The following is a 27,147-nucleotide window of genomic DNA, read 5'->3' on the forward strand; positions in this document are numbered from 1 at the left end:
CTAATATTTCTGATATTTTCATGATTCTGGATTCTTTGGAGAGTATACAGGTGAACATCAAAATTAATGCATTTATGGTCAGAGGCAAAAGCAAGCATGTTTAAAGAGTTAGGAGGTACGTTCAAGGTCAAAACTAAATCGAGTGTGTCCACGTTCATGAGTAGGACCAGAAACGTGGTGTACTAGGTTAAAAGAATTGCAGATATTTAAACATTCCAGGGCAAATGAGTTTGATAGATTGTCAATGTAGATATTAAAGTCACCAATAATAATGGCCCTGTCAAAATTGACCACAAGAGACGACAGCAGTTCGGAGAATTCATCCAGGAAACCGGTAACTTAATTAAGTGGTCGATAGATGGTAACAAAGCAAACTGGGTTGTCACACAGCGTTTGAAATCTGAGGATTTCCTAACTGTTCAAGGAGCCAAGACTAAAGGGATTACAAGTGAAGTTTTTCTTAAAAACACTTGCCGCCGCCGGGGCCTGTTATTCTAGGGCATTCTGGGATTCTAGGAGTCTCAGCGAGGGACCGAAATCGAGTTGAGAATGAAAGTCTTGTTTCGAGATTGATTGGGTATTTAAAAGAGCAATGACAACAGAATTGGGTTGCTGAACTGAATTGTGATGACTGCGGCGAACACTAATTCAATTACAAAGCCTAGCAGGTGACGCCACAGAATGCTTGACAAGTTTAACATTTGCTCTTGTAGCTATTCTAGCAGGAAGAGGCAGAGGAATGGTGGTTGATAGCAGATGAGAGAGCCTTTGGCAGAGGGATGGAGGCCATCGTGTTTCAAACTGTTGAGGCGTATCTAAAAATGCGGCCAAACTGTCAACCAATAGAATCTTTCTGTTCGTGCAGTAACCTTTTAACCAGATATGCAACTGGCGTAGGCGACTTGATTTTTTTCGTCAGCAAAACACAGGGAAGGGAGGGGACCAGAGATGATTACCCGTTTCCCCAGGTCAGCAAGTTGTCCATGAATCGCCCTTAATCACAAATTGAATTTATTGTCCAACTTGATGCAACGGTCCGGAGGTAGGCACAAAAGGCTTAACTTCCAGATGAATGCTGGTCTCGATCAAGGTTGAGTTTCAATTTTGACATACAGGGGGCAGTCCTTCGTTGCGGTCTGCACCTTTTCTGAACCACTGGCGCACTGGGCCAACTGCCATTTCCAAGACAGCCATGGCCGTGAAACTAGGCTTCACCTCGTGCAGAAACATCCCAGGACTGAGGTTCAAGAGTGGAAATCTTTCATGAAAAATGGATAGATTTGACATGTTTGGACTTAGACCACTATTGCACTCAGGGTGCAAGTACATCCACGTTAGTATATGGGAATGTTGTCTATCATCTTCTGTGAAAAACTGAGCTTTGACAAATGTTTGGACTTAGACCACTATTACTGTACACTATGCCGTGTACAGCCGTGGCCCAATGGTTAAGATCATCACCTGCCACCGTGGGGGACCTAGGTTCAAAACCCCGACTGGACCATCCGCCAACATCCCCCGGACTCACGGCTGTGGTGTCCTTGAGCAAGACACTGATACCCCGAAATGCTGCCCCCTGCTCCAGTGTGTTCCACTAACATGTAACATGTATGTGCTCACTGTGATGGGTTAAATGCAGAGAACAAATTTGGTGTGCATGCATGCATGCTCATGACAATAAAAGATGATTCTTCTTCTTCTTCTATGGGTGTCCATGCGTCTACATGCTAGTACAAGTGAATTTCATTATCTTTATTGAAGTACTGATAGATGTTTTGACTCAGACCACTAGTCTTTTTTTTGTTTTTTCTTCCCTAATCGGATGTTTCCTTTTTCAGGCAACCTAGATGATACTGACTGGGATCCAACCTATGAAACTGAAGATGACAGAATCTTATCTTGACATCCAATATGATCCAAGTCCAAAATCACTATCCTGGGTAAAATCTGAGAAAAAGCACAATTTCTGTGAAACCACATCTCCAGATGAATTAACCATTGCTGTTTTATTTAAGCCATAAAATTTGAAATCACTTTCCTGTAAATGATAATAATAATAATAATAATAATGGAGTTAGCCCACTCTAGTTCTCAGTAGATCATTTATTCTACTATTGTGGACAAAGAGTGTGCCAGTACAGGGACCTTAAGACGGCTATCATTCGGAGGGAACACCAGCATCGGGGCTAAGCCACCTCTTCTTGGCCTCAGTGACAGCAGCGTGCAAAACGACCGTTCGCTCATTAATCAAAAGCATCCGTCACGTGAAATCAGCTCGTTTGACACGAGCTGTCTTTTCTCCTCAGCCTTATCGCGCCGTCACACCTTCCACCTCCGCTTCCTCAAGTCCAGTTTGTTCGGACTAAACTCCCAAAATGGGAGAGAGAAAAAATTAATTAATAAATAAAAAAAACCTCTCTCTCTCTCTCTATATATATATATATCTATATATCTATATATATATAGATATATCTGTATATATCTATATCTATAGTTTCAAGAGAAAGACTAGGATATTTTTGGGAAAGTCGTATTCTTGAGAGAAACCGTATATATATATATATTTTTTTATTTATTTATTGTGTACCTTGGAGAAAAGTTCATACATTCAAGAGAAAAGTAAAAAGAAATGAGTTTATTTTTGAGGGAAGAATATATTTTTTTGCAAAAAACCTTTTTTGGAAAAAAAACTAATTTAAAGAACAAAAAGTATTTTGAAGTAGTAAAAGAAAGAAAAGTACTAGTACTACTTTTTATGGGGAAAACGGCAATACATTTCTAAGATTAAATGTACAAATTCACATTTTCATGAACACAAAAAAAGTTATGGCTCAACCCACTGGTGAAACTGGTAAATTACATTGTTTTACTGTACCTGCTTTTCATTGGCAGTACTTATTTAGTTAGCATCGGAAAAAAAAGACAAAGACAATTAAGAATAATAAATCTTTTTATTGTGCATGGGATTTTCTGTTGTAGATATCATGGCTATACATATAAACCTTAAATACATTTCTATGATTACATTACATTTCCCCGCCCACATAATCAACATTTGGAAAGTGATATGTCTCGCTAAGTAGGTATCGTATAACAAATTAGTCATTTTTGGAATGTATGGTGTATGAGGTATAAATGCAAAGATTAAAATGACATAAAAATGGTTCTGTCTCCATTTTTGTGCATATTTTGACTTTTTTTGGTCGCTTTTTCTTTTTAAATCTCCCTAAACCGAACAGCTGACATTTAAATGGCACACTTTGCTATCAAAAGAGAGAGTGAGAGAGAGGACCAAATTGACAGAATTTATGCAAGGTACCTATGGATTTTTCATTATTTTTTATTTAGTAACACAGTTGCAATTTTCTGACTAAAGACAAGAATAGTCAAACGATTTCGTAGTACACAGAAGTAATAATGTGACGGATGGGGTGCTCTTAGCATGTCGTTATTTACCTCAACTTATATTATTACATGGGATATAAAAAATAGATATATATATACTTCACACAACTCTGCACAAGCCCAAAATAAAAAAAAATTAAATAAAATTGGAACTAAACATGCACAAACGACGACGACGTAGCTCCTCGTTACTGATGTCAAATAAAAGGTAGCAAAAAAGAATGAAAAGGAAATAAAAACACTGTAGTGTTTTCCAACTAAAAAAAAAAAAAAGAAAAGAAAAAGAACACAGTCCCGACATGAAATTAAGATTTTCCCAATTAAGGCCTCTGAAACAACAACTTATCGTTTTTTTTTCTTACTTTTGCTCAGTTGTTTCAGCGACGACAACTTTTTTTTATTATTATATATTTTTTAAAAGTTTGTTGCGTAAAATGCGGACCCGCAGTTAGCCAAGGTTTTTTTTTTTCTTCTTCTTCTCTCTTTCACTAATGTGCAACAAAACAAAATCAAGAAACAACAAAAGGGAAGCGTAATTTTGTGTGGACAAGAATTTCGGAGTCAAGCAGCTGCTGCGTGAATGTGAAAACAAGCTGCAGCTCATCCTCATCGCCACCATCAACATCATCAAGAGAGTAAAAAAATTGCTTCACTTGTTAGTTTGCTTTCTATTAGACCAAGCCATTTTTTTGTCGTCTCCCACCGCTGCCGCTGTACAAAAATAGGATTTCTCCACTCACATTTTTGCATCCTTGAACATTCCCCACTCGATCGATCAAACAAACACAAACAGAAAAAACAAACAAAAAAGTGCGAACCTTCTAGAATGTGGATTTTCACGCCGTAAAAATCCAGCCTGGTTTTTATTTTGGGGATTTGACTAAAAGTCCCTTCATGTGGTCCTCAAGCCCTCAACTGTGCAAATTCACTGGCCCCACCGGGTCCCGCACATATTACATATCTCCATGGGAAAATAGCTGCGACTGCAAATAGAAATAAGGATCATACACATACATGGACAGTACTCACAAAAAGTTGGGGATTTGGGGCTTTTTAGGATGAATCTAAACAGTGATTCTCAGTTCAGAGTTCACATGTCATCTTTAAAAACGTTTTTAGACATTTGTTTTGTTTTGGTACAATTTTATAATGTTGGTCATGATGGTGCTGCTTCAGGAGCCTTTTTTTTTTTTTTTCCTGTGGTAGTTTGTGTAAAAATTCGGAGATCCACTACACTTTATAGTGTTTACAGGTGAACACTATAATTGACCTTTGGTAAATTTGGAATGCGCAGCTGTTCAACGTATTGGTGGTTTTTGCTTTCTAACATGGATTCACAACAAGTATGCTATTGCTTCTCTCCCGATGTCATTTAGGCTAGTATGCTAGCTAATACTATTGATTAGCCTCATGAGAAGATGGCTCGCGTCGATTAACTTCATGACAGTACAGTACAGTACAGTCGGTTATGTAACACGGGTTCATAATCGTGTACATGCTAGATGCATGGCGTCGGTCCTCTCCGGAACAAGAAGCTGAACGGCAAAATTCACAAGTTGAAACTTCCAAGGACGGACGTCCACTTTTATGCCTTTCTGTGACTATTCCAGTCTCTCTGCCGCATATTTTCTTTGTAGCCCTATAACTACAACTTTGTACCGAAAGGGCAATCAAACAACTATTTTCCATCGTTTGTGAATTTATAGTACTTCAATTTGTTGTCGGAATAATATAAGGTGATTAGGCCTTTCTTACGACTGACGAGTTTGACACCTCTGGCAGAATGTCAGTGGCCACCTCCCTCTTAGAACATCGGGAAGGGGCCAATGATCTTAAAGCGTCTGCTACAGAGAGACAGGATTCAGTCGCAGAAAGGCATAGAAGCAGACTTCTTTGGAAATTGACTCAATCAATTGCAGCTCACATCCTTGTTAGAGAGCAGCAAAACGTTGTGCAAAAAAGTACTGAAAAGTTTACAGGTCAAACTAAGTTCACCGGTAAAGGGCATTTTAGGATCATCCCTCATTTTTTGGGAGTCATGTATGACTAGAAGCCCCCACTGGTCGTCTCAGGTGGGAAGCAGGAGATGGCGAAAGGGTGAAAGGAAGAAAAAAAATAAAGCTTTAATAACCGTGGTACCCTGGCGGCGGCGGCGCTCATTTGATGACAAAGTACTGGATGACGAACGCGATGAGGATGGCGATGATGGCAAACACCATGAGGAGCAGGAAGGCGCACTGCTCGTCCGTCAGGCCGCGGCCAGCCCGGCCCGACGTGGAGGAGGAGGCCGCCCTCAAAGAGGAAGAGGACGCCGAGGCCACGGCGTCGCCCCCCCCCCGCTGGACGGCGAGCGTCACGGTGGGGCTGTAAGGGCCGCTCAGCTCGGGCGCGTCCTGGCACTGCCGGATGGCGCACGCCCGGAAGCGGTAGTCGCTGTTGGGGTGGAGGTGCTGCACCGTGAAGCAAGTCCCGGGACCTTTGTACACCTGGTGAGAAAATAACAGAGGGCCTATTACAGACGACATGACATCCCTACCATTGATTTTGTCGAAATGCCAAAAAGGTGCGTTTAATGACATTTGTGTAACGCGCTAGTGCGCATATTGTGGGATCTATAGCCAATTCCAAACAACTTCTGGAGCATCAATGGAGAACACAGCCTTTGCTTAACGGACAATTGAGCCGTGTGACATGAATGTGCGGCTCTTTTTACGCACGTACCTGCTTGAAATCGGAGTTTCCCATCATGAACTGCAGAGTGTAGACAATCGGGTCGCCCTTCATGGGCGACAGCGCCTCCCAGCTCACCTCGCAGGAAGTGTCGTCCGCTCGCTCCACCTTTGGGGCTGACACCGACCACGCAACATCAACTCAGCGTGCACGTGTAAACACGCAACAGACGTTCAGGCATTAATATACATAAACGGGTACTACTAGCACAACAACGGAAGGACGAAATTTAGTGGTCCGTGAAACCCTAACTTCATTCAATGTTCAAACTGTGCATCATGTTATAGCAGACAATCCATTACCTTCTCAAACAGTTGACTTCGAATCCCATTATGATTCTCTCTGTTATGATATTATTCCGTACTCATTGTTGTAGCTTTCTCACTCTGCTTTATTTGAATACCTGTTGTTGATGATTACCACTGGCCACTTAAGTGCTTGAGGACTCTCTGCACCATTAGCACAATGGTCATTGTATTAGAACGATCGCACTACTAGTCACTTTCAATTGCTTGATGCCTCTGCATCATTTGCACAGTTGTCATTGTATCAGCATTACCACATTACTTCTACTATTTCATTGCTCAATGACTCTCCGTACTTGTGTTCTTACATCCTAAATGTTGAATATTTGTAATTTTTTCATGGTGGCGGTTTGTTATATTCCAATGAAGAGGATTCTGATGGCTTAACATTTTTTGTAAAATCCAGTACAGTTGTATTCAACCTTAAAGTACAATACATTTGCGTTTAATCATACTGGGTTTGTTCTCAAATTTTCATTGGAGGTGTCATTTTTATTTAACACATTCACTGCCATTGGCGGCTTTAGAAGTCAAATATCCATGTTAACTGGGAAGGCTGGCAGTGAATGAGTTAACTTTTGTGCAATACATTTTATCCATCCATCCATCCATTTTCTGAGCCGCTTCTCCTCACGCGGGTCGCGGGCGTGCTGGAGCCTATCCCAGCTGTCATCGGGCAGGAGGCGGGGTACGCCCTGAACTGGTCGCCAGCCAATCGGAGGGCACATACAAACAAACAAACCATTCGCGCTCACAGTCACACCTACGGGCAATTTAGAGTCTCCAATCAATGCATGTTTTTGGGATGTGGGAGGAAAGCGGAGTGCCCGGAGAAAAGCCACGCGGGCACGGGGAGAACATGCAAACTCCACACAGGCGGGGCCGGGGATTGAACCCGGGTCCTCAGAACGGTGAGGCTGACGCTCTAACCGGTCGTCCACCGTGCCGCACCAATACATTTTAATTGAATCATATTTTAGTACAGTGCTAGTCTTGGTTTTTAAAACATAATATATTTAAGCGCAGTGTGTTCAAACTGTGCATCATATAGTAATATATAATTTTCTAATCAGTTCAGTTCAGTTGCAATTAACTAAACTACAATAAATACATTTGCATGAAATCGTTTTGAACTGTTAGTTTAAAAATGTTTTATTGAACAATTTTTATTGAAATTTTATGTGTACATTTTAAATGAATTACTATTTAAATACAGTTGCAGAAGTAGTGGTAGTGTTTTTTCATTCCTGTTTTAAAGCTCGGTTTTAATGTTCAAACTGTGCATAATGTTACAGTGGTTAACAATAATGTTAAATATACTTTCAGAAATAAAACCGTTTATTGCATCGTTTTTTTTTTTTTTTTTTTTTAATGACTAGGCCTACGCTATTGCATTATAGAGTTGGCCGTGATGTGGTACTTGGAAAGCCAAGTATTTCTGGAGGTGGTATTTTGTGTAATAAGTTTGAGAACCACCGTCTTCACTTCTAATTGTTAGGAATGTTAAAATATGACTTGTCAGGGTCCCCAAAATGTGAGTGGTTTTATTTGAGATGAGTTCAAAATGAAAAAAAAGTGAAGTCTAATGTGACAATGCGGGATGCTTCCAGAAAAGGACTACTAGGGAGAAAAAACTCCCCACATGGAAGTCGACAGAACGAGGAAGCTTACCTTTGAGGGGGGCCGGGGGAGAGCGCAGGGTGGTGAAGGTGTAAACGGCGGAGAAGGGCCCCGAGCCCGCCTCGTTCAAGGCCTGCATGCGGAATGCGTAGGAGGTAGACTCATTAAGCCTCTGCACTTTGTGGGTGTGGCATGTTCCTTCATACAAGGAGGTAAATCTGGAAGGACAATGCGCATGAAGAGCACGAAGCTGACGACGCTCACTTTTCGAGACTTCTAAACAAAACACTCTGAGCGGCAATGGAAAAAGCATGAAAATAACGATAGGACAGGAAACGCAAACCACCGCAACAGCGGGAAAGAGTCGATGCACCACAAATGCGTTTTGCGTTTTCTCGAGGTTTCTTAAAACACCTGGGAATTACTTTTTCATCTGTGTACAAATGTCACAGTATGTCTTACTTTCACAAGACACCTAGGAACTGCTATCATTTATGTCAAAATGTTCCACCGAATCATTTCGACAATTTGTGTGTACATTTCCTTGAAGAAAGCTGTACAAACGTAATGCTGTCCTTGAAGAGACCTGGGGACTGTTTGAAGTTCTGAACAAAGGGAATCATATATTACGTCTCCTGTGAGAAAGCTGGCAATGGTTTTTTAAACTTGTGTAAAACTGTCATAATTGTCAAGGTACAGACCTGCCACTCTTGTCCTCCACCTGCAGATGATACTGGAGGGGGTCCGAGGCGGCGGCTTTCGCTGGACCGTCGCCCCACTTGAGCCTGAGGGTGTGGTGGCTGAAGGCGGTGCACTCCAGGCGGGGCGGCTGCGGGGGCAGGGGCTTGGTCTTCAGCTTAAAGGTGTGGCTAAACGGTCCCGTGCCCAAGCTATTCAGGGCCTGGATTCGGATCCTGAGAGATCAAATGCAGTCGTTATCTTTCAAAAACCCAATTTCCTGGTATGATGAATACATTTCCGCCATTGAGATTCTTCTGTATGCCCTTAATCTGTTCAAGCCTCCCCCCAAAAACATTTGGAGCCGGAGAGCCCCACCTGTAGCTGGTGTCGGGTTGCAGGTGCCGGATGACATGTTTTGCGACCGGGCCGACCAGAACGGGCTGGCGCTCGCCCAGGTCGATCAGGTAGGACGTGATCTCGGAGCCGTGGTCGCAGGGGGGGTCCCAGCAGATGCCCACGCAGGTGGATGGCGAATAGACAGACAGCTGCCAAACCCCTTCCTCCTCTTCCTCATCCTTCTCCTCGGGATCGCCAAAACCGAGGAGCTCGGACTCCTTCATGACACGGATGTTGCAGACGGCGGCGGGGACGGAGCAGGGGGTCTGGCATAGGACTGCCTCGCTGAAGGGGCCCACACCTGCCACATTCAAAGCCTGGGAAGATGCAAGACCATACTTGTCCACAAGATGACGGTCAAATTTAAGAGACGCCGCACGAAGCTTCATTTCGTTGCGGTTTTGAGGACATCACGCAAAAAGGACCACTCGCAAAAAGTAAGGCATATAGAAATGTCAATTACAATTGTTTTCGAGGAGGAGGCTGAAATGATCCAATGATCATTTGGCCTTTTTTCTCATTTGCTCAAACGACATGTAAGCGTTCGTTTGTGGTGTCATCAAGAGACCGTTCTGTCTTTTGCCAGCCGCAAGTACGTGGGATTTCATGGTCAAACCGTCTCTATATTAAACCATTTATGCTCGTTTCAGTTCACTGACAAATCTACTTCATCAAATCTTTGAATTGAACGCAAAGCTATTCGTCCGTTTCCTCATTCCACAGGCCAACAGGCCCAAGTAAAGTTTGACCTTCTGCTTTCTAGTAGCGAAGCATTTAGTTGTCGTTTGTCACGAGACGTCACTGGCCTCGATGGAAGGAACTAAGACACATTAATGGCGGGAAATACATCCGTTTTTGGACCGAGTCAGTGAAACGGTTTTATTTTGCGTGGCATACCGAATGATCTCATACAGCACAGTTGTTGGAAACGCCCATCAATTTGTGCGCGCTTCGTACCTGTACCCTGCAGAAGTAGTTGTTAGCGGGCAGCAGGCCCTTCATCTCGTGGCCGAGGGCCGCTCCGTTGTAGCAAACCTGCACGCTGCCCTCGGCGGCCCCCCATTCCAGACGAAACTCGGTCACCGGAGCCCCGTTGCAAGGCGGGGCCTGGAAGGGGGGAGATAATTAATTGGTCGTCCGACAGTTACTCATTATGTTATCACAGAATAATGATATTGTTAGGGCTACACGCTAACGCTATATGTGAACCAAAATTGTTTTCAAATACAAGCACGACATGTACAGTCATCAAATTTGACAAATAAACCCAACAATATATAATGATGTACTGTTTATATAAATACAAATGCATAAAAACAACATTTAAATACATATGAAATAGAAAACAGAAATACGACAACAATAAATATAATTGCAAAGAAACTAAGTAAATAAACAAATGTAAAAATATATAATTCGAAAATACAAAATAAATGCATAAATAAGAAAAGAGTACAAAAATATATGTAACAACATGTAACTAATTAGAAATGGACGCAAAATAGTCACCAAAAATAATATACAAACTGCATATACAAGTAGAAAAAAGACAACATTACGAGTACAAAATAAACTGTAAATCTGAAAATAGTGAAAAATATATACATATTGTACAACCCCAATTCCAATGAAGTTGGGATGTTGTGTTAAATAAAAACAGAATACAATGATTTGCAAATCATGTTCAACCTATATTTCATTGAATACACTACAAAGACAAGATATTTATTGTTCAAAATGATCAACTTGATTGTTTTTTGCAAATAATCATGAACTTAGAATTTTATGGCTCCAACACGTTCCAAAAAAGCTGGGACGGGTGGCACAAAAGACGGAGAAAGTTGAGGAATGCTCATCAAACGTCCCACAGGTGAACAGGCTCATTGGGAACAGGTGGGTACAATGATTGGGTAGAAAAAGGAGCTTCTCTGAATTGCTCAGTCAATCACAATCACAAGCAAAGATGGGGCCAGGTTCACCTTTTTGTGAATAAGTGCGTGAAAAAATAGTCCAACAGTTTAAGGACAATCTTCCTCAACGTACAATTGCAAGGAATTGAGGGATTGCATCATCAAAAGGTTCAGAGAACCTGGAGAAAACGCTGCATGTAAGCGGCAAGGCCGTAAACAGACATTGAATGCCCGTGACCTTCGATCCCTCAGGCGGGACCGCATCAAAAACCGACATCAATGTGTAAAGGATATCACCGCATGGGCTCAGGAACACTTCAGAAAACCAATGTCAGTAAATACAGTTTGGCGCTACGTCCGTAAGTGCAACTTGAAACTCGACTATGCAAACAACAACACCCAGAAACGCCGCCGGCTTCTCCGGGCCCGAGCTCATCTAAGATGGACTGACGCAGAGTGGGAAAGTGTTTTGTGGTCCGACGAGTCCACATTTCAAATTGTTTTTGGAAATTGTGGACGTCGTGTCCTCCGAGCCAAAGAGGAAACGAACCATCTGGACAGTTATGGACGCAAAGTTCAAAAGCCAGCATCTGTGATGGTATGGGGCTGTGTTGGTGCCAATGGCATGGGTAACTTACACATCTGTGAAGGCACCATTCATGCTGAACGGAACATACAGGTTTTGGAGAAACATGCGCTGCCATCCAAGCAACGTCTTTTTCACGGACGCCCTGCTTATTTCAGCAAGACAATGCCAAACCACATTCTGCACGTGTGACAACAGAGTGGCTTCGAAGTAAAAGAGTGCGGGTAACTAGACTGGCCTGCCTGCAGTCCAGACCCGTCTCCCATTGAAAATGTGTAGCGCATTATGAAGCGTAAAATACGACAAATGAGACCCCGGACTGTTGAACGGCTGAAGCTGTACAAGCAAGAATGGGAAAGAATTCCACCTACAAAGAGTGTCCTCAGTTCCCAAACCTTTATTGAATGTTGTTGAAAGAAAAGGTGATGTACCACCGTGGTAAACATGAGCCTGTCTGTCCCAGCTTTTTTGGAAGGTGTTGCAGCCATCAAATTCCAAGTTCCTGATTATTTGCTAAAAACAATCAAGTTGATCAGTTTGAACATGAAATATCTTGTCTTTGTCGTGTATCCAATTAAATATAGGTCGAACGTGATTTGCAAATCATTGTATTTGTTTTCATTTATGTTCAACACACCATCCCAACTTCATTGGAATTGGGCTTGTATATCGGATCACAAAATAATCTAGACACCAACATGAATGTTCTTTTTTGATTTGATGAGTGCCACAGTGATGAGCTCAGGAGTATTGACATGCAATCATTTGAAAGTGGTGCTGAAAAATCGTGGCAATTTAATAGAAATCTAAATGGAAACAAGGGCAATGACTTGTTGGTAAACGTAGTGATATTTGTGTCGCCTTACCTCCCAGTTGACCACAACACAGCTGGGTGATTTGCACACGATGGAAGGAGCCTTGCACTGCTCGGGGGCCCCGGGACCGGTGGTGACATCGTAGCGTTCGGAGAGAGGGCCAAACTGAAAAAACAATCAAATAACTCAAATCACATTTGAAATCGGATTATTCTGTGGCATGAATGACTGCACAGCGAACCTCCGTTTATCGCTGGGGGATTACCCCCTCCCACACACTTTAAACATTTAAAATATAGCGTGGGTGCCAGTCATGTGGTTTAATAAGGTATCAAAACATTTGTGTTTTCCTTGTTTGATAGTTAAGATCATTCTATTTTCTCAACATGGTAGTATTTTGCCCAAATTGGGAAATTATAAACCATGATTACTATTTTGATTACTTATAAAAAAAAACTATGTGAGTAAAACTAGACGAAACCTTTTTGAATTTTTGCTGACTAAAACTGGACTTAACTATCCCATATTGAAATGATGGAATTGTGACAAAGACTAATCAGCATTTTTGTCCAAAATGAAAATGGCTGCCCAAAACAACACTGTTATGAGAACACTGCAGTGTAGTTTTCATTCTCACCCCCGCCTTGTTTCCCGCCTTGAGCCGGAAGCTGTAGGTCCTGCCGGGCATCAAGCCCCCAACGGAACAGTCCAGCTCGGGACCCTGGTAAACCTCCCTGCTCTCCTCTGACTGCGGCCCGCTCAGCTCCACACTGTAGCACGACACCGGGCTGCCGCCATCCACCTGAGGCGCACCTGGGAAACGTGCATGGTGAGATTAACTTGAGTGAAGCAATTTTTCCACCTCAGAAATAATGGAAATAGGAATGCATTTCCAGGGTTCAACTGTGGCCATTACGGGCCTCATTGCACTGGTCGCACCAGCACATGATTTGGCATACTATAGTTTCGTATGAATTTAAGCTTGACAGTGATTAGAGATCTATTTCAGAAGTTTGTCTGCAACAAGCAGTAGCAGACGAAGCAGGTTCATTCCATTTGAAACAAGGGAAAAAACTAAACAAAGGCTTTACTTCTATTTGATCATTTGTTCGACTCAGAGGGCCCAGCAGCCAGCGCTGACCCTGGGAAAACCACTTCATTTTGAGCATCACCACAACCATACGATTGACATACATTTAAAAACGATTGCATCATTTATGATTATTCACACCGTTGTGCAAATTATTTACTGGCAAAGCCAGCCAATGTTTGTAATATGTCAAACGAAGACCAGAGACACATTAAGCAGGCAATTTTTGCAGTTCGCGGACCCCTCATAATCCTGACGGCGATTAAACGACCGCAAGCACACCTAGAGGCCATACAAATTGAAAAAGTTGCCTTTTTTTGAGAAAAGTTGTAATGTTACAAGCAGAAATGTATATATTTTTGGAGGAAGAAAGTTGCAATGTTATGAGAATAGTCTCTAAGAATTTTTTTTTTTTTTTTACAAGAACAAAGACATTTTCCCAGGGCATCAAATTCAAAATGAGTGAATATTTGCTCCCAAAAATTAAGTTCATCAGTTTGAATGTTACTTCCCATGGGCTCACCACCTGTGGAAGGGCCATAGGGGTCGGGCGCAGTGCGAGCTGGGAGGCGGCCGAAGGCAGGGACCTTGACGATCCGATCCCCGGCTGCAGAAACTGGCTCGAGGGACGTGGAACCTCACCTCTCTGGCAGGGAAGGAGCCCGAGCTGGCGTGTGAGGTCGAGAAGTTCCGACTAGATAATAGTCGGACTCGCCTCCACACACAGCTCGGGCTCTGGTACCAGTCCTCTCGAGAGGGGTTGGACTCTCTTCCACTCTGGAGTTGCCCACGGTGAGAGGCGCTGAGCAGGTGTGGGTATGCTTATTGCCCCCCGGCTCTGCGCCTGTACGTTGGGGTCCTGAGGCAGCTGGCCAAGCGGAATGCAGCTTCGGTGGTCGTTGAAGCAAAAACTCTGCTATGAGAGGCCATGGAGAAAGACTTCCGGACGGCTTCGAGGAAATTCTGGTCCACCGTCCGGCGTCTCAGGAGGGGGAAGCAGTGCACCGCCAGCTCTACACCCTCGGCAGGGTCCTCGAGGATGCATGGCAGTTTGCCCAACCAGTCTCCATGTGTTTTGTGGACATGGAGAAGGCCTTCGACCGTGTCCCTTGGGGGGTCTTGTGGGGGGTGCTTCGGGAGTATGGGGTACCGAACCCCCTGATACGGGCTGTTCGGTCCCTTTACGACAGAGTTTGGTCCACATTGGCGGCAGTAAGTCTGTTCATAACTTTTACGGACAGAATTTCAAGGCGCAGCCAAGGCGTAGAGGGGGGCCCGGTTTGGTGGCCTCAATATTGCATCTCTGCTTTTTGCAGATGATGTGGTTCCGTTGGCTTCATCAAGCCGTGATCTCCAACTCTCACTGGAGCAGTTCACAGCCGAGTGTGAAGCGGCTGGGATGAGAATCAGCACCTCCAAATCTGAGACCGTCGTCCTCAGTCGGAAAAGGGTGGCGTGCCCTCTTTAGGTCGGGGATGAGATCCTGCCCCAAGTGGAGGAGTTCAAGTATCTTGGGGTCTTGTTCACGAGCGAGGGAAGAACGGAACGGGAGATCGAAAGGCGGATCGGTGCTGCGTCTGCAGTGATGCGGACTTTGTATCGGTCCGTAGGCAAAGCTTTCAATTTACCGGTCGATCTATGTTCCTACACTCACGAGCTGTGGGTCGTGACCGAAATAACAAGATCCCGGATACAAGCGGCCGAAATGAGTTTCCTCCGCAGTGTGTCCGGGTTCTCCCTTAGAGATAGGGTGAGAAGCTCGGTCATCCGGGAGGAGCTCAGAGTAGAGCCGCTGACCCTCCACATCGAGAGGAGCCAGATGAGGTGGCTGGGGCACCTGATTCGGATGCCTCCCTGGTGAAGTAGTTCCGGGCACGTCCCACCGGGACGACCCAGGACACGCTGGAGAGACTACATCCTTCGGCCGGTCTGGGAACGCCTCGGGATCCCCCCGGAAGAGCTGGATGAAGTGGCTGGGGAGAGGGAAGTCTGGGTGTCCCCGCGACCCAACCTCGGATAAGCGGTAGAAAAATGGATGGATGGATGCAGTTTGAATATTAAATATCTTGTCTTTCTAGTTAGTGTATTCAGTTGAATAAAGGTTGAAAAGGATTTGCATATCATTGTATTCTGTTTTTATTTAGGTTTTACACCATGTCCGAACTTCATTGGAAGTGGGCTTCGCAGTTTGTTTGAAGTGTCACAAAAGCAAAAAATATTGTGAAAGTCAATACAAAAATCAGCTTTTAGCCGCTTTTTTTTGTTTTGTTTTTTTTTAGTCAGAAACCGCTGTTTTACATGAAACCAACCCATGCTCAACTGCCGATTACTTTAGAATGGCAAAATGTAGAAACCACCTTTTTTCTGGTGGTCTTGAAACATCCGTCAAAATTCTCTAAAAGGGCTGGCAATATGTGGAACTCTGCTTTGAAAATGGCTGGCAGTTAAGTTCGCTGGGAAATCTCAGGGCCCCTGGCAACTGCCTATATTTGCCTAGTGGGAAGTTTGCCTCTGAGCCAATTGCAGGGCATGTATAAACACCAAGCATTCACACGCACAGTCTTTAGAGTCTTCATTGAATCTAACATGCATGTTTATGGAATATTGAGGGAAGGCAGGAAAATAAACAAAACAACAACAAAAAAACACTACCCCACCACTCTGCCTCTGTCCGAGTTATCAGAGCTTAATGCAATTGATCGAGAAAGCGCAGAATACATCCTACGCACCAAAAAGCAAATGACTCACCCCAGCGCAGTTGCAAATCTCGGGCTTTGGGCTTGCCCACCAGTCGGGGGGGTTGGCAGGGCCCAGGAGGCACCGCGGGAGTCTGGACCTGCAGGGTCTCCGACAGCTTGCGAATGAAGAAAAGAAAGAAAGAAAGAAAGAAAGAAAGAAATATAAAATCTTCAAAATGCCGAGCAACCTTCTTCAGCTCTTGCACAGCAAACGATTACCACGGGTACAGGACAAACATGCGAGTGTTATGTCACCCGCTTGCAACTGTGAGTCATGTTTTCTTGCAAGGCCACTCATGAATAAATGCACGCGCTAACAGTCGACACACAAATTAATGAGGAGCATCTGCGGAGGAGACTAATTTGGGAAAAACATCCTAGGAGGGTTCATCAATTAGCAGTCTTTGTCTCATCAAGGAGGAGTTGTCGCAGTGCTAAAAAAAACAAAAAACAGGCTGCATTAATGTACATTTTCATTATTTATCTGAAATAGAGCAGGATGAATAGTAACGCTGATAATTATTTCTTACCTTTTCCGAGCAAATAAAACTCATTCATTTGTTACTTTAAGTTTTAGTCATTTGTAGCATGAACCCCTGCAAATTTGTGGTTCGCTATTCACAAATTTACCCTGTCGGTGTTCCTCTCTATGGACACCATCTTCAGCAAAAACTTATATTTGCGTTTATGCGTGGACTTTCTACAACATCCGATTTTCTATATTTCCAACTTCCTCGGTCGTAGCTCCTCGCTCCACGGTTTACGTGCTTGCTCCTCTCATCACATATTCCATTGAGGGGCGAGGTGGGAGGAGTTAGGAGTGTTTGCAGGAAATGAGACAATCGTTCCTCGATGATGTCATTTCATGGAGAGGGCTACTAAAAAGGACGTTCCCTGATTGACGTGTCACAAACGAACCGTCTGCGTGGCTGAATTATTACTACCGAAATATAATCAACACTTAACTCTTCTTAACTTTGCAGATGGAAAGACGATCACGATGGGTCTATCTAAGCCCCCCACCACAAAATTGCTTCCGTCATTTTTTTCTTTGCTTTTCTTGTTCATTCAACTTCTCTCTTCACTTCTTGCCTGCCTCGTACACCTGCACACTCCACTTACAAAGCTGCTGATGGAGAGGTGTTCCAATGCATAAGACTGCTCTGTGAATATTTTGTAACATATTGACACAAATCTGCCAGTCAGCTCTGCTCTAAATAAGACTACCGACCCCTTTAAAGTTGAAATTACAAGCATCAAAATCTAATCTAATCTGATACGTCAAACCCTGTTCCTGACTGTACCTCACATCAAACAAGCAGCCATACAAAGCCATGAGAGTGAAAGTGTGTGTGTGTGTGTTTATGAATGACTCACCGGGCTCTGCCCCCCCTCGCTCATGCAGTACACTCTCATCTGGTAGGAGCAGCCCGGCTTGAGACCATCACACACATGCTCCATGGCTGGGCCTGAATACACCAGCTCCCACAACAAACCTGAGCAAACACAATTCAAATTTATTTTTGGTGATAAGCCTCAAGTAGCAACGAACGCACCCAAATGCGACCCGGACAGAATGTAACGGTTAGGCTTGGGCATCGGGAATCGATTGGAACCGGGAAAAGTGTTTCTTAACTTTGTTCAAACAAATTAGCAGTCACCTCAGTGCCACACTTGGAATACGATTATATTGTGGAAAGGAGGCTTTCGTGATGTCTAGAAGTCTGACATGCTCTCTCCTGCTCCGAGCCTCAACCTACACCACGCGGAACTTCAGATGGATTTTAGTCTTCAAACCAATGTCAGAGGTGATGACAGACACAAAAAGAAAATAATTATTTTACCATACTGAAAAGAAAGTCCCCTCCTTGAGCCGTCACCTTATCGTGGTGGAGGGGTTTGTGTGTCCCGATGATCCTAGGAGCTAAGTTGTCTGGGGCTTTATGCCCCTGGCAGGGACACCCATGGCAAACAGGTCCTAGGTGAGGGACCAGACAAAGCACGGCTCAAAGAACCCTTATGATGATGACAAAAAAAAAAAAAAAAAATGGAGTCCGGTTTCCCTTGCCTGGACGCGGGTCACCGGGGCCCCCCTCTGGAGCCAGGCCTGGAGGCGGGGCTCGACGACGAGCGCCTGGTGGCCGGGCCTGCACCCGTGGGGCCCGGCCGGGCACAGCCCGAAAGGGTAACGTGGGTCCCCCTTCCCATGGGCTCCCCAGTTGTGGGAGGGGCCATAGGGGTCGGGCGCAGTGCGAGCTGGGCAGTGGCCGAAGGCGATCTGAGCCCCGGCTACAGAAGCTGGCTCTAGGTACGTGGAATGTCACCTCTCTGGCAGGGAAGGAGCCCGAGCTGGTGTGTGAGGTCGAGAAGTTCCGACGAGATATAGGTCGGACTCGTCTCCACGCACAGCTTGGGCTCTGGTACCAGTCCTCTAGAGAGGGGTTGGACTCTCTTCCACTCTGGAGTTGCCCACGGTGAGAGGCGCCGAGCAGGTGTGGGTATACTTATTGCTCCCCGGCTTGGCGCTTGTACGTTGGGGTTCACCCCGGTGGACGAGAGGGTAGCCTCCCTCCGCCTTCGGGTGGGGGGACGGGTCCTGACTGTTGTTTGTGCCTATGCACCAAGCAGCAGTTCAGAGTACCCACCCTTTTTGGAGTTCTTAGAGGCGGTGCTGGAGCGCGCTCCCGCTGGCGATGCCATCGTTCTGCTGGGGGACTTCAATGCTCACGTGGGCAATGACAGTGAGACCTGGAAGGGCGTGATTGGGAGGAACGGCCCCCCCCGATCAGAACCCGAGCGGTGTTCTGTTATTGGACTTTTGTGCTCATCACGGATTGTCCGTAACGAACACCATGTTCAAGCATAAGGGTGTCCACATGTGCACTTGGCACCAGGACACCCTTGGTCGCAGTTCGAAAATAGACTTTGTGGTCGTGTCATCGGACTTGTGGTCGCATGTCTTGGACACTTGGGTGAAGAGAGAAGGGTGAAATCTGAGACCGCGGTCCTCAGTCGGAAAAGGGTGGCGTGCCCTTCTCCAGGTCGGGGATGAGATCCTGCCCCAAGTGGAGTAGTTGAAATATCTTGGGGTCTTGTTCACGAGTGAGGGAAGAATGGAACGGGAGATCGACAGGCGGATCGGTGCAGCGTCTGCAGTGATACGGACTTTGTATCGATCCGTTGTGGTAAAGAAGGAGCTAAGCTCTCGATTTACCGGTCGATCTACGTTCCTACCCTCACCTATGGTCACGAGCTGAGTTTCCTCCGCAGGGTGTCCGGGTTCTCCCTTAGAGATAGGGTGAGAAGCTCGGTCATCCGGGAGGATCTCAGAGCAGCGCCGCTGCTCCTCCACATCGAGAGGAGCCAGATGAGGTGGCTGGGGCATCTGATTCGGATGCCTCCCGGACGCCTCCTTGGTGAGGTGTTCCGGGCACGTCCCACCGGGAGCAGACCCCGGGGACGACCCAAGACACGCTGGAGAGACTACATCCTTCGGCTGGCCTGGGAACGCCTCGGGATCCCCCCCGGAAGAGCTGGATGAAGTGGCTGAGGAGTGGGAAGTCTGGGCGCCCCTGCTAAAGCTAAAAAAAAAAAGCATCCGCGACCCGACCTCGGATAAGCGGTAGAAAATGAATGGATGGATGAAAAGAAAGTAGAAACACTAGCATTACAAGCTTAACATTGAGCTAAAACTTCAAAAGGTCAAACTAGAAACTTTACATCACAATGAATTGGGCCAAAATTCACAAGGGTGTTCTCAGAGTATCGCAAACACTAACCTTGTGCCTCATCGGTGGGTAGGTAAAGGAATCAACATTTTACAGAGCATCTGGTTGCATTCATTACTCTTTTACTTCCGTTTTCACCACTGTGTGAAGTTACCTTTCATTCCAAAATGCTGAACTCCAGTGCGTAGCCTTCAAAGTAAAAGTCTACATGCCAAAACAGGAAGCTAAAACGTGCACATACAAACCATTCGACGTGATAAAACAATTGAAAATAACTATTTTAACAATGCTATAGTTAAGTTTTAGCTGAAACATTAATTCATAAAGATTAAGTCAATTGGGTTAGTTCCACACACGTTGCGTTTTAGTTTGTAGGTTTGATATTAATGGTGACTGATACTGGTTCTAAAGAACACTAAGTCAAATGTTCATTTGAGGCTATGCTGCGGGCTGCTAAGAAAATGGACGTACATAAGTTTGACACCCCTTATTTAAACCATGCAATCTAAAAGAATCAGAATTGAGAATCGTTTGGAACCAGAATCACTCAAATTTGAATGATGCGCAACCCTAGTAATGGTAAAAACAGGTTTGTTACTTACCACTTAAACCCTCAGACATCTCCACCACATACTTGGTGACATCTGCACCACCATTTTCTTTTGGGGGATCTAAAACAAAAACAACAACATTCAACGTTGTACGCATGTGCCTACATTTTGCCAAGTGATGCATACCCCAGGCCAACTTGAAGCTGTTGGGCAGGACTTTGCCCTTGACGACGGGCCTGGAGGGATAACTGGGTCTGTCTGGGTTGGTGATGAACTCCACTACCGGACTGGGGTTACTCTTACCCTCAGAGTTGTACGCCGCCACCTGGACAAGAGGATGGGAAGTGAGGTGTCAAAAACGAAGACAGAAACCTAACCCACTACATGTAAGATTATCAATAGTCCACAAACACTATAGAATGCAGACTTAAGTATTGGGACACAATCCACCTACAGAACGTGGGGGAAAATTAGCAGCACTTTTTATATAGTACTGAGTTGATTTTTTTTCTGACCCTTCGATAGCGAGCGAGAGTATGTGTGTTTGTGAGCAAAAGAGAGCGAGTCAGAGAGCGTGAGGAATAATGTCTGTGTGCGTGTGTGTCTGAGTCAGAGTGCGTGAGAGAAAGTGTGTGTGTGTGTGTGCGCGCTAAGAAGTGTTTTTTCCCCCGCTTTATTTTTTATTGATTTATTTTAAGTTCTATAGATCTCATGATCTTGGGTGATTTTTGTCCATTCACTCCATCCAAGTATCCCAAGTTCAAGTGCCATTGTCACCCTGAGCTGACGACTGCACAACACTAGTGGCACCGTGAGAACAAAGTGGCGTTTTTGCAATTCAACATGACAAGTGTGCACAAATACGCTAATCTGGGTGAACGCCCGCTAAGTCCGGCTCATCCCACTCAGCATCCAGCAGCTGGGTAATTGCAAATAAAAGCGGGAAGGAAGCTCCTCGGCAAACATTTTCTTAACGTTAGCAATTATGGTGTTTGTAATAACCATACTGGGTTGTCAGAATAGTTCCCGGAAAGGATGCTGTAGTATAACAACATGTAGTACACTTGTAATTAGTAGGACGCACTGAAAATAAATGACGTGTTCATGATAACAAGCACAACAATGCACTTCACTTCCTGGGATGGCAATAAACCGTGTTGTTGACAAGCTGGTGAGAGCAGCATGCTAGCAGCAGGACGCTCCTGTTTAGTGAGGTTTAGTGGGCCCGCTGCCACAAATGCTGGCAAACGGATGATGTGTCAAAGATGCTGCGAGCCTCAGCAGCTTCAATGCAGGATCAAATCAAAAAACACACGCAAACATTTTCATGTACAAAGACATTCTCATAAATACACTCTGCAATCCTGCAAGCAACAGAACTATATAACACATTTATGAACTGGGCTTTTCAAAGAGCAGGATTTTTGGGGCCCATCACCGATGAGTGAGTTTGAACTGATCACCGAGCCGATCACAAAATGGAGCAATGTACGTTGAAGTAACTTCATTGACTCTATATCCAGTGGAACCCTGGGTTGCGAACTTAATTCCTTCCTCGTTTGTAACCCAAAATGTTCATGAATCAAGGCAATGTTTCCCATTGAAATGAACGGAAATGCAATCAAACCGTTCCAGCCTCAAAACTTTTTTTTAATCAGTCTGCTGTTAAACATAAATATAAAACAATATATAAATAAGTGAAAACACACTACTATAAAGAAATAAAACACTAAATAAAGACGATAATTGTTTATTGCACAAAAACTTTTACTAAGTAGGGGAAAGTGGAGGAGTCTTTTGACTAATTGAGAAATTCTGATTCAGGTGTTTCTTTTCTCATTCATTGGTTGATTTGGGCAAACCAAACCAATGCAACGAAACTTGTCTTTTTCCGTTGAGAAAAAAAAATTCATAAAGCGGCATGTCATGTTTTCATTTAAAGATTAATTTTAAATGTTTTTTCCCCGCTTTATTTTTTATTTATTTAAAGATCTATAGATCTCATGATCTTGGGTGATTTTCGTCCATTGACTCCATCCGAGTATCCCAAGTTCAAGTGCCATTGTCACCCTGAGCTGACAGCCTACAGAGAAGCTGACGACATGTCATGTTTTCATTTAAAGATTCATTTTGTTGGACAATTTGCTATACATTTTGACCGTTCAGTTATTTTTTGATTGCCTCGTTCACACGATCAACACCAAGGACACATTTTTTGTCAGTCTTAACAAAGAGCAAAAAAAACAAACAAAACAACAACAACAACAAAGATACAGTACCACCTTACTTGCATTGTGTGATGCACATACAGAGGCAATGATGTTTACACAACACGAGAAGAAGCACAGCACAGTGCTTCCAAACACTATCTTTAGCTGTTTCCCGTTTCTCAGGAGACATTTTGACTGTTTATAGCCCAAATTGAAAAAATGTTTTGCACTGACACTTGACCCACTTCTGTCTTAATTCATAGACAATGTGGCGGGTGTTCACATCTGTGATTGGGTGAATGTGCGGAGGCGGAACCTCCATCTTGCGACAACATGCATGGACAGTTATTTTGACGTGATTACATTGACATTAACCATTCATTTTCTTCATTAAAGAGATGCTACATGCTACAGGAAATAACAAATACTGTAGATCGTATCTTGACGAAATCAAATGCGTTCCGGACCTTTTTTTTGCCCTGTCACGCTATTAGATTTGTGACTGGATGGTCGAGGATATCGAGGCCGAACTTTCTCTTACATGCTCACACGGCTAAAAATAAACGAGCTTTCGGATTCAAACATACACAACGGCAGCGCGGAATGTCCCCGAAGTAAACAAGATTGTGTTGGCTGTATGTCTTAATTCTTGACATTACAGACGATCATAAAATATTAGCTGATCCGATATAGCGGATCAGATCGGTGGAAAGTCCCGCTTTCAACAAGAGATCACCAGAGTTGCCCTCCATCATCACCACAGGTGTCCCTTACCCGGAACTTGTACTTGGTGCTCCTGTGGAGGTTCCTGACCGTGCAGGAGAGTTGATCGCCGTCGTAGGTTGGCTGGAAACCATAACCCTGGAGAGGGAGAAAAGACAGCCCGTCAGAGGAGACACGGCGGCCAGCCAAGTCTTACAAGACAACAACAGCGGTTAGACAAACGATAAAAGGATGTGTCACAGGCGGGAAGGAGCTGTCTGTGTGGATGTTTACAGGAAGCTGATCCAAGCTGTAAATGTCATGTGAATTTATAACAAAACAATTATCCCTTCCCTTCAGCGGCGACAGAAAACATATTGCTTGAACGGTGGACAGAGTCAATATGATGTTTTTTTTTTTTTTTTTATTTATTACCTCCAGCAGTACAGACAGTACACTCCCCACTAGTCACAGGGGATGGGAAGAATTAAAGGTTACTGGAACATTAGCTGGATATGTGGCTCTATTGTCTCAATTTTGTACCAGGGCGATTTATCAGTGTTGAACGAATCCCCCGCTACGGGGGTCGTACAATAAACCTCTGCCATTCGCAGGGAATAAGGATCAAACCCTGCTGTGAATAGCAAAAATCTGGCTGTATTGTCTAAAATGTGCAGTACCGAGCCTTCCTCCTCCATCTCCAGGATGTAGCAGACGTCGTCCTCCTTGGGCGAGCTGCTGGGTCGATGCCACTTGAGACATAACCAGGTGACGCCGGCCATCACCAGCTCCGGAGGGAAGGGCGCCAATGGCACACTGCATGAGGTGAACAGCTCCACAGACTCACTGAATTCACTGGCGAAAGAAGGGACGCCAAGAACAAGAGAGGAGAGTGAGCAACACACACACACACACACAGGAAACAAAAACGGCCTCAGCCTTGGTGGCAAGCAAGCAAGTGCAAATGCTGTACTCATTGGAGACCTTTCGGATAGCTGTACTGTGAGAAGGTATTTTTCTGGAGACATTTGACTTGTATTCCCTTCATTTGAAAAGACAGAAGCCAAGGAAGGAAGATCACCTACCTGAGGCCCATGTCATTTTTGGCTGCGAGGCGGAAGGAGTATTTGGAGGCTGGCGAAAGCTTGGTCACTCTGTACTGTTTCTGAGGTCCGTAGTAGCACTGCTCAAACACGCCAGTGGCCTTCCCCTGCACAGCCAAAGTTGTTGTTTTTTTTTTTTTCTTCTTCCCCCCCTAAGTCACATGTGCAAGGCCTAAGGCTTAACCTTCGAGTTAGAAACATGCATGTTAGGTCGATAGGTTCATTGAAATTTAAACAGTCCATGAGCATGAATGCTTGTCTATATGTGCCTTGCGTTTGACTGGCGACCAGTCCAGGGAGTACCCTGCATTTCCCCCCAAAGTCAACAGGGATAGGCTTTCAGCTTAACTGTAACCTTAATGAGGATGACCTATATACTGTAGAGTATGGACAGTACTAAAAAAACAACCGAATCATTGCTTGAACGAGACACCATTTATGCACCAAAATCATAAAATCCTGACTTGTGTGTGCTTGATTTTAACATTATTACCTCATCCCATTGAAGAATGTAGTTGTGGACCTTTGAACCGTTGTCACATGGCGCCTAAAGGAGAAGAAAACAAACATGAGAATGCGACAATACATGAGTGTGGACAACATGTTCCCTTTGTGGCTCTTGCTACCTTGTTGAGGCAAGATGTAGCGGACAAGACACATTCAGCCAGCTGTGTGCACTTTTTGATGTTTTAATTAACCCGCCGAAGGTTTGTTGAGAACGCAACGCATGCTTGTTTTTGCTAAGCCACACACACACACACACACACACTTTCTCTCTTGCAAGCAAGCGGCATACACACTTAGTCTCACACACAATATTTTCACACTCACAAAGACAATCACGCACACATACACACACACACACTGTCAAAAGCAAACAAGCACACACTTTCTTGCAAGCAACACACATGCATGTCGCACACAAACACACCGACTGCAGGACTAGCAGAGCCCACAACAAGTTTCCCTATGTGGACAAAGTATAGAAATGAAACACTCGTTTTGAATCTCCCCCCCCCCCCCCCCCCCCCCGCACGCACACACACACACACACACACCATTTTCATGTACAAACACATTGTCATAAATACACAACTACACTCCGCACTTGTGCAAGCAACAGACACGCACGCACGCGCGCGCGCACACACACAAAAAGACTCTCCGTGACAGTCGTTTTGACACTCTCTCGCACAAACGCACACACCTGGGAGGCCAGCTTTACGAGTGCAGCCTTTTAGCGCTGGCTAAATGAGAACTTTAGCAAGAGAGAAAGCTGTTGTTTCTCCACGCTGTTGACTCCTCTGCAGCACACTGCCAACATGCTCATTGTCCTTTTGTAAACAGGACTTTGATTCAGCTATTCTGTGACTATTGTAATCATGAGTCTATGGGTTGTGGTTGTCAGCTGTATGGCAGGAATGACATCCCTATTTTTCTAGCATGTTATGTGTGTTCTGTTGAACACTTTTTGCTCAATTTAAACTTCCTGTTTGGGCTCTGTATCATTTGTTATTGGCCAACTTTTTTTAGTCAGCTAATCTCTGCCCAGTGCAGGGCATTTTGTGTTTGTGGTGTTTGACCAAAAAAAAGGCCGCAGAGTGGAGATGCAGACTACGGTACGTCAGCAGGTGATTGTCTAGCTGCTATGTACTTATTCGTGTGCGTTAACGTTTTCCATTTAGGCTTTTATTTTGGTAGGTTGCTACTTCCTGTGTTTGTGCCACAGGATGCGTTTTGACAACGTGAATAAGATTTATTTGGCTCTTTCGTGGACATTTGAATCATTCTGTTTGTGCCATTTATACATTTTATATTTGCTTCTCCCGCTAGCCGCCGACTGGCTATAATTGACCTCCTTGGATAAATCACGCTTTCAAAGTCAACCCCATCAGAGTTCAACACTGAACATAATGTCTTTGTCCCGTCGCTACTATCCCTGCAACCCTAAAATCGGCTTCACGCGGTACCTTCCACTGAAGTACGAGAGTGTTTTTGGTCCCGCTGGCCTTCCTGGGAGCATTGGGAGGCTCTGGCTCACAGCTTAGCGTGGTGAACCTCACGACCTCGGATGGGCTTCCCTGTAAACAGTTACACATTGCCTGGACCCTGAGGGGAAGGGGGAAGACACGCAAACGTAGGTTACCCAAATGTTCCGCCACCTTCACCTCGCTCATCTCACAATCTCTCAGAGAGTGTTATGGCTGACCTGATGTGATAGTCTGTTGCTGGTCGAAGGTTCTCTAAAGTTGCACTTAGTTCCTCGCCGCTGCAATGAAGGGAAAACAAATCAGTGTGATTGTGTATTCAACAGGGTGGCCTAGAATACATGACTCACTTGTTTGTCATACTTCTGAAAATACTCATTTTATTTTTAGCAGATGCTTTGCTAAGCCTGGAGAAACGTGTTTCATGTGTGACACTGTTTGATAATAGCAGAGGTGGCAGGGGTACTCACACTGCTCAAGTAGAAGTGCAGATACTCGTGTAAAACTAAATACCCTAGTCGAAGCACTGATTCATCAACTCCTTAACTTAAGAAAATGTACAGACTATGAAATGTGCTGAAGTACAAAA

The 27,147-nt window shown here is 44.5% G+C and overlaps 1 protein-coding gene across 3 annotated transcripts in view; it reads right to left on the reverse strand.

The window, feature by feature from the left end:
• Positions 1-2,932: 2,932 nt before the first annotated feature.
• The window catches only part of fndc3a (fibronectin type III domain containing 3A), a 73,127-nt gene continuing 48,912 nt past the window's right edge, over positions 2,933-27,147 (reverse strand). For all 3 annotated transcript variants that reach the window (XM_061781776.1, XM_061781778.1, XM_061781777.1), the window contains 18 exons: positions 26,780-26,839; positions 26,541-26,679; positions 25,064-25,117; positions 24,553-24,677; positions 24,148-24,322; positions 23,540-23,626; positions 20,742-20,880; positions 20,607-20,675; positions 17,654-17,772; positions 16,287-16,392; positions 13,086-13,261; positions 12,500-12,613; positions 10,095-10,244; positions 9,117-9,454; positions 8,762-8,974; positions 8,112-8,278; positions 6,127-6,251; positions 2,933-5,891 (listed from right to left, as the gene is read on the reverse strand). In XM_061781776.1, coding sequence (XP_061637760.1) covers positions 5,562-5,891; positions 6,127-6,251; positions 8,112-8,278; positions 8,762-8,974; positions 9,117-9,454; positions 10,095-10,244; positions 12,500-12,613; positions 13,086-13,261; positions 16,287-16,392; positions 17,654-17,772; positions 20,607-20,675; positions 20,742-20,880; positions 23,540-23,626; positions 24,148-24,322; positions 24,553-24,677; positions 25,064-25,117; positions 26,541-26,679; positions 26,780-26,839 — 2,686 coding nt within the window. In that variant the 3' untranslated portion in view covers positions 2,933-5,561. The remainder of the gene's footprint in view (positions 5,892-6,126; positions 6,252-8,111; positions 8,279-8,761; positions 8,975-9,116; positions 9,455-10,094; positions 10,245-12,499; positions 12,614-13,085; positions 13,262-16,286; positions 16,393-17,653; positions 17,773-20,606; positions 20,676-20,741; positions 20,881-23,539; positions 23,627-24,147; positions 24,323-24,552; positions 24,678-25,063; positions 25,118-26,540; positions 26,680-26,779; positions 26,840-27,147) is intronic.

Source organism: Phyllopteryx taeniolatus, chromosome 8 (assembly GCF_024500385.1).
Source record: "Phyllopteryx taeniolatus isolate TA_2022b chromosome 8, UOR_Ptae_1.2, whole genome shotgun sequence".
NCBI lineage: Eukaryota > Metazoa > Chordata > Actinopteri > Syngnathiformes > Syngnathidae > Phyllopteryx > Phyllopteryx taeniolatus.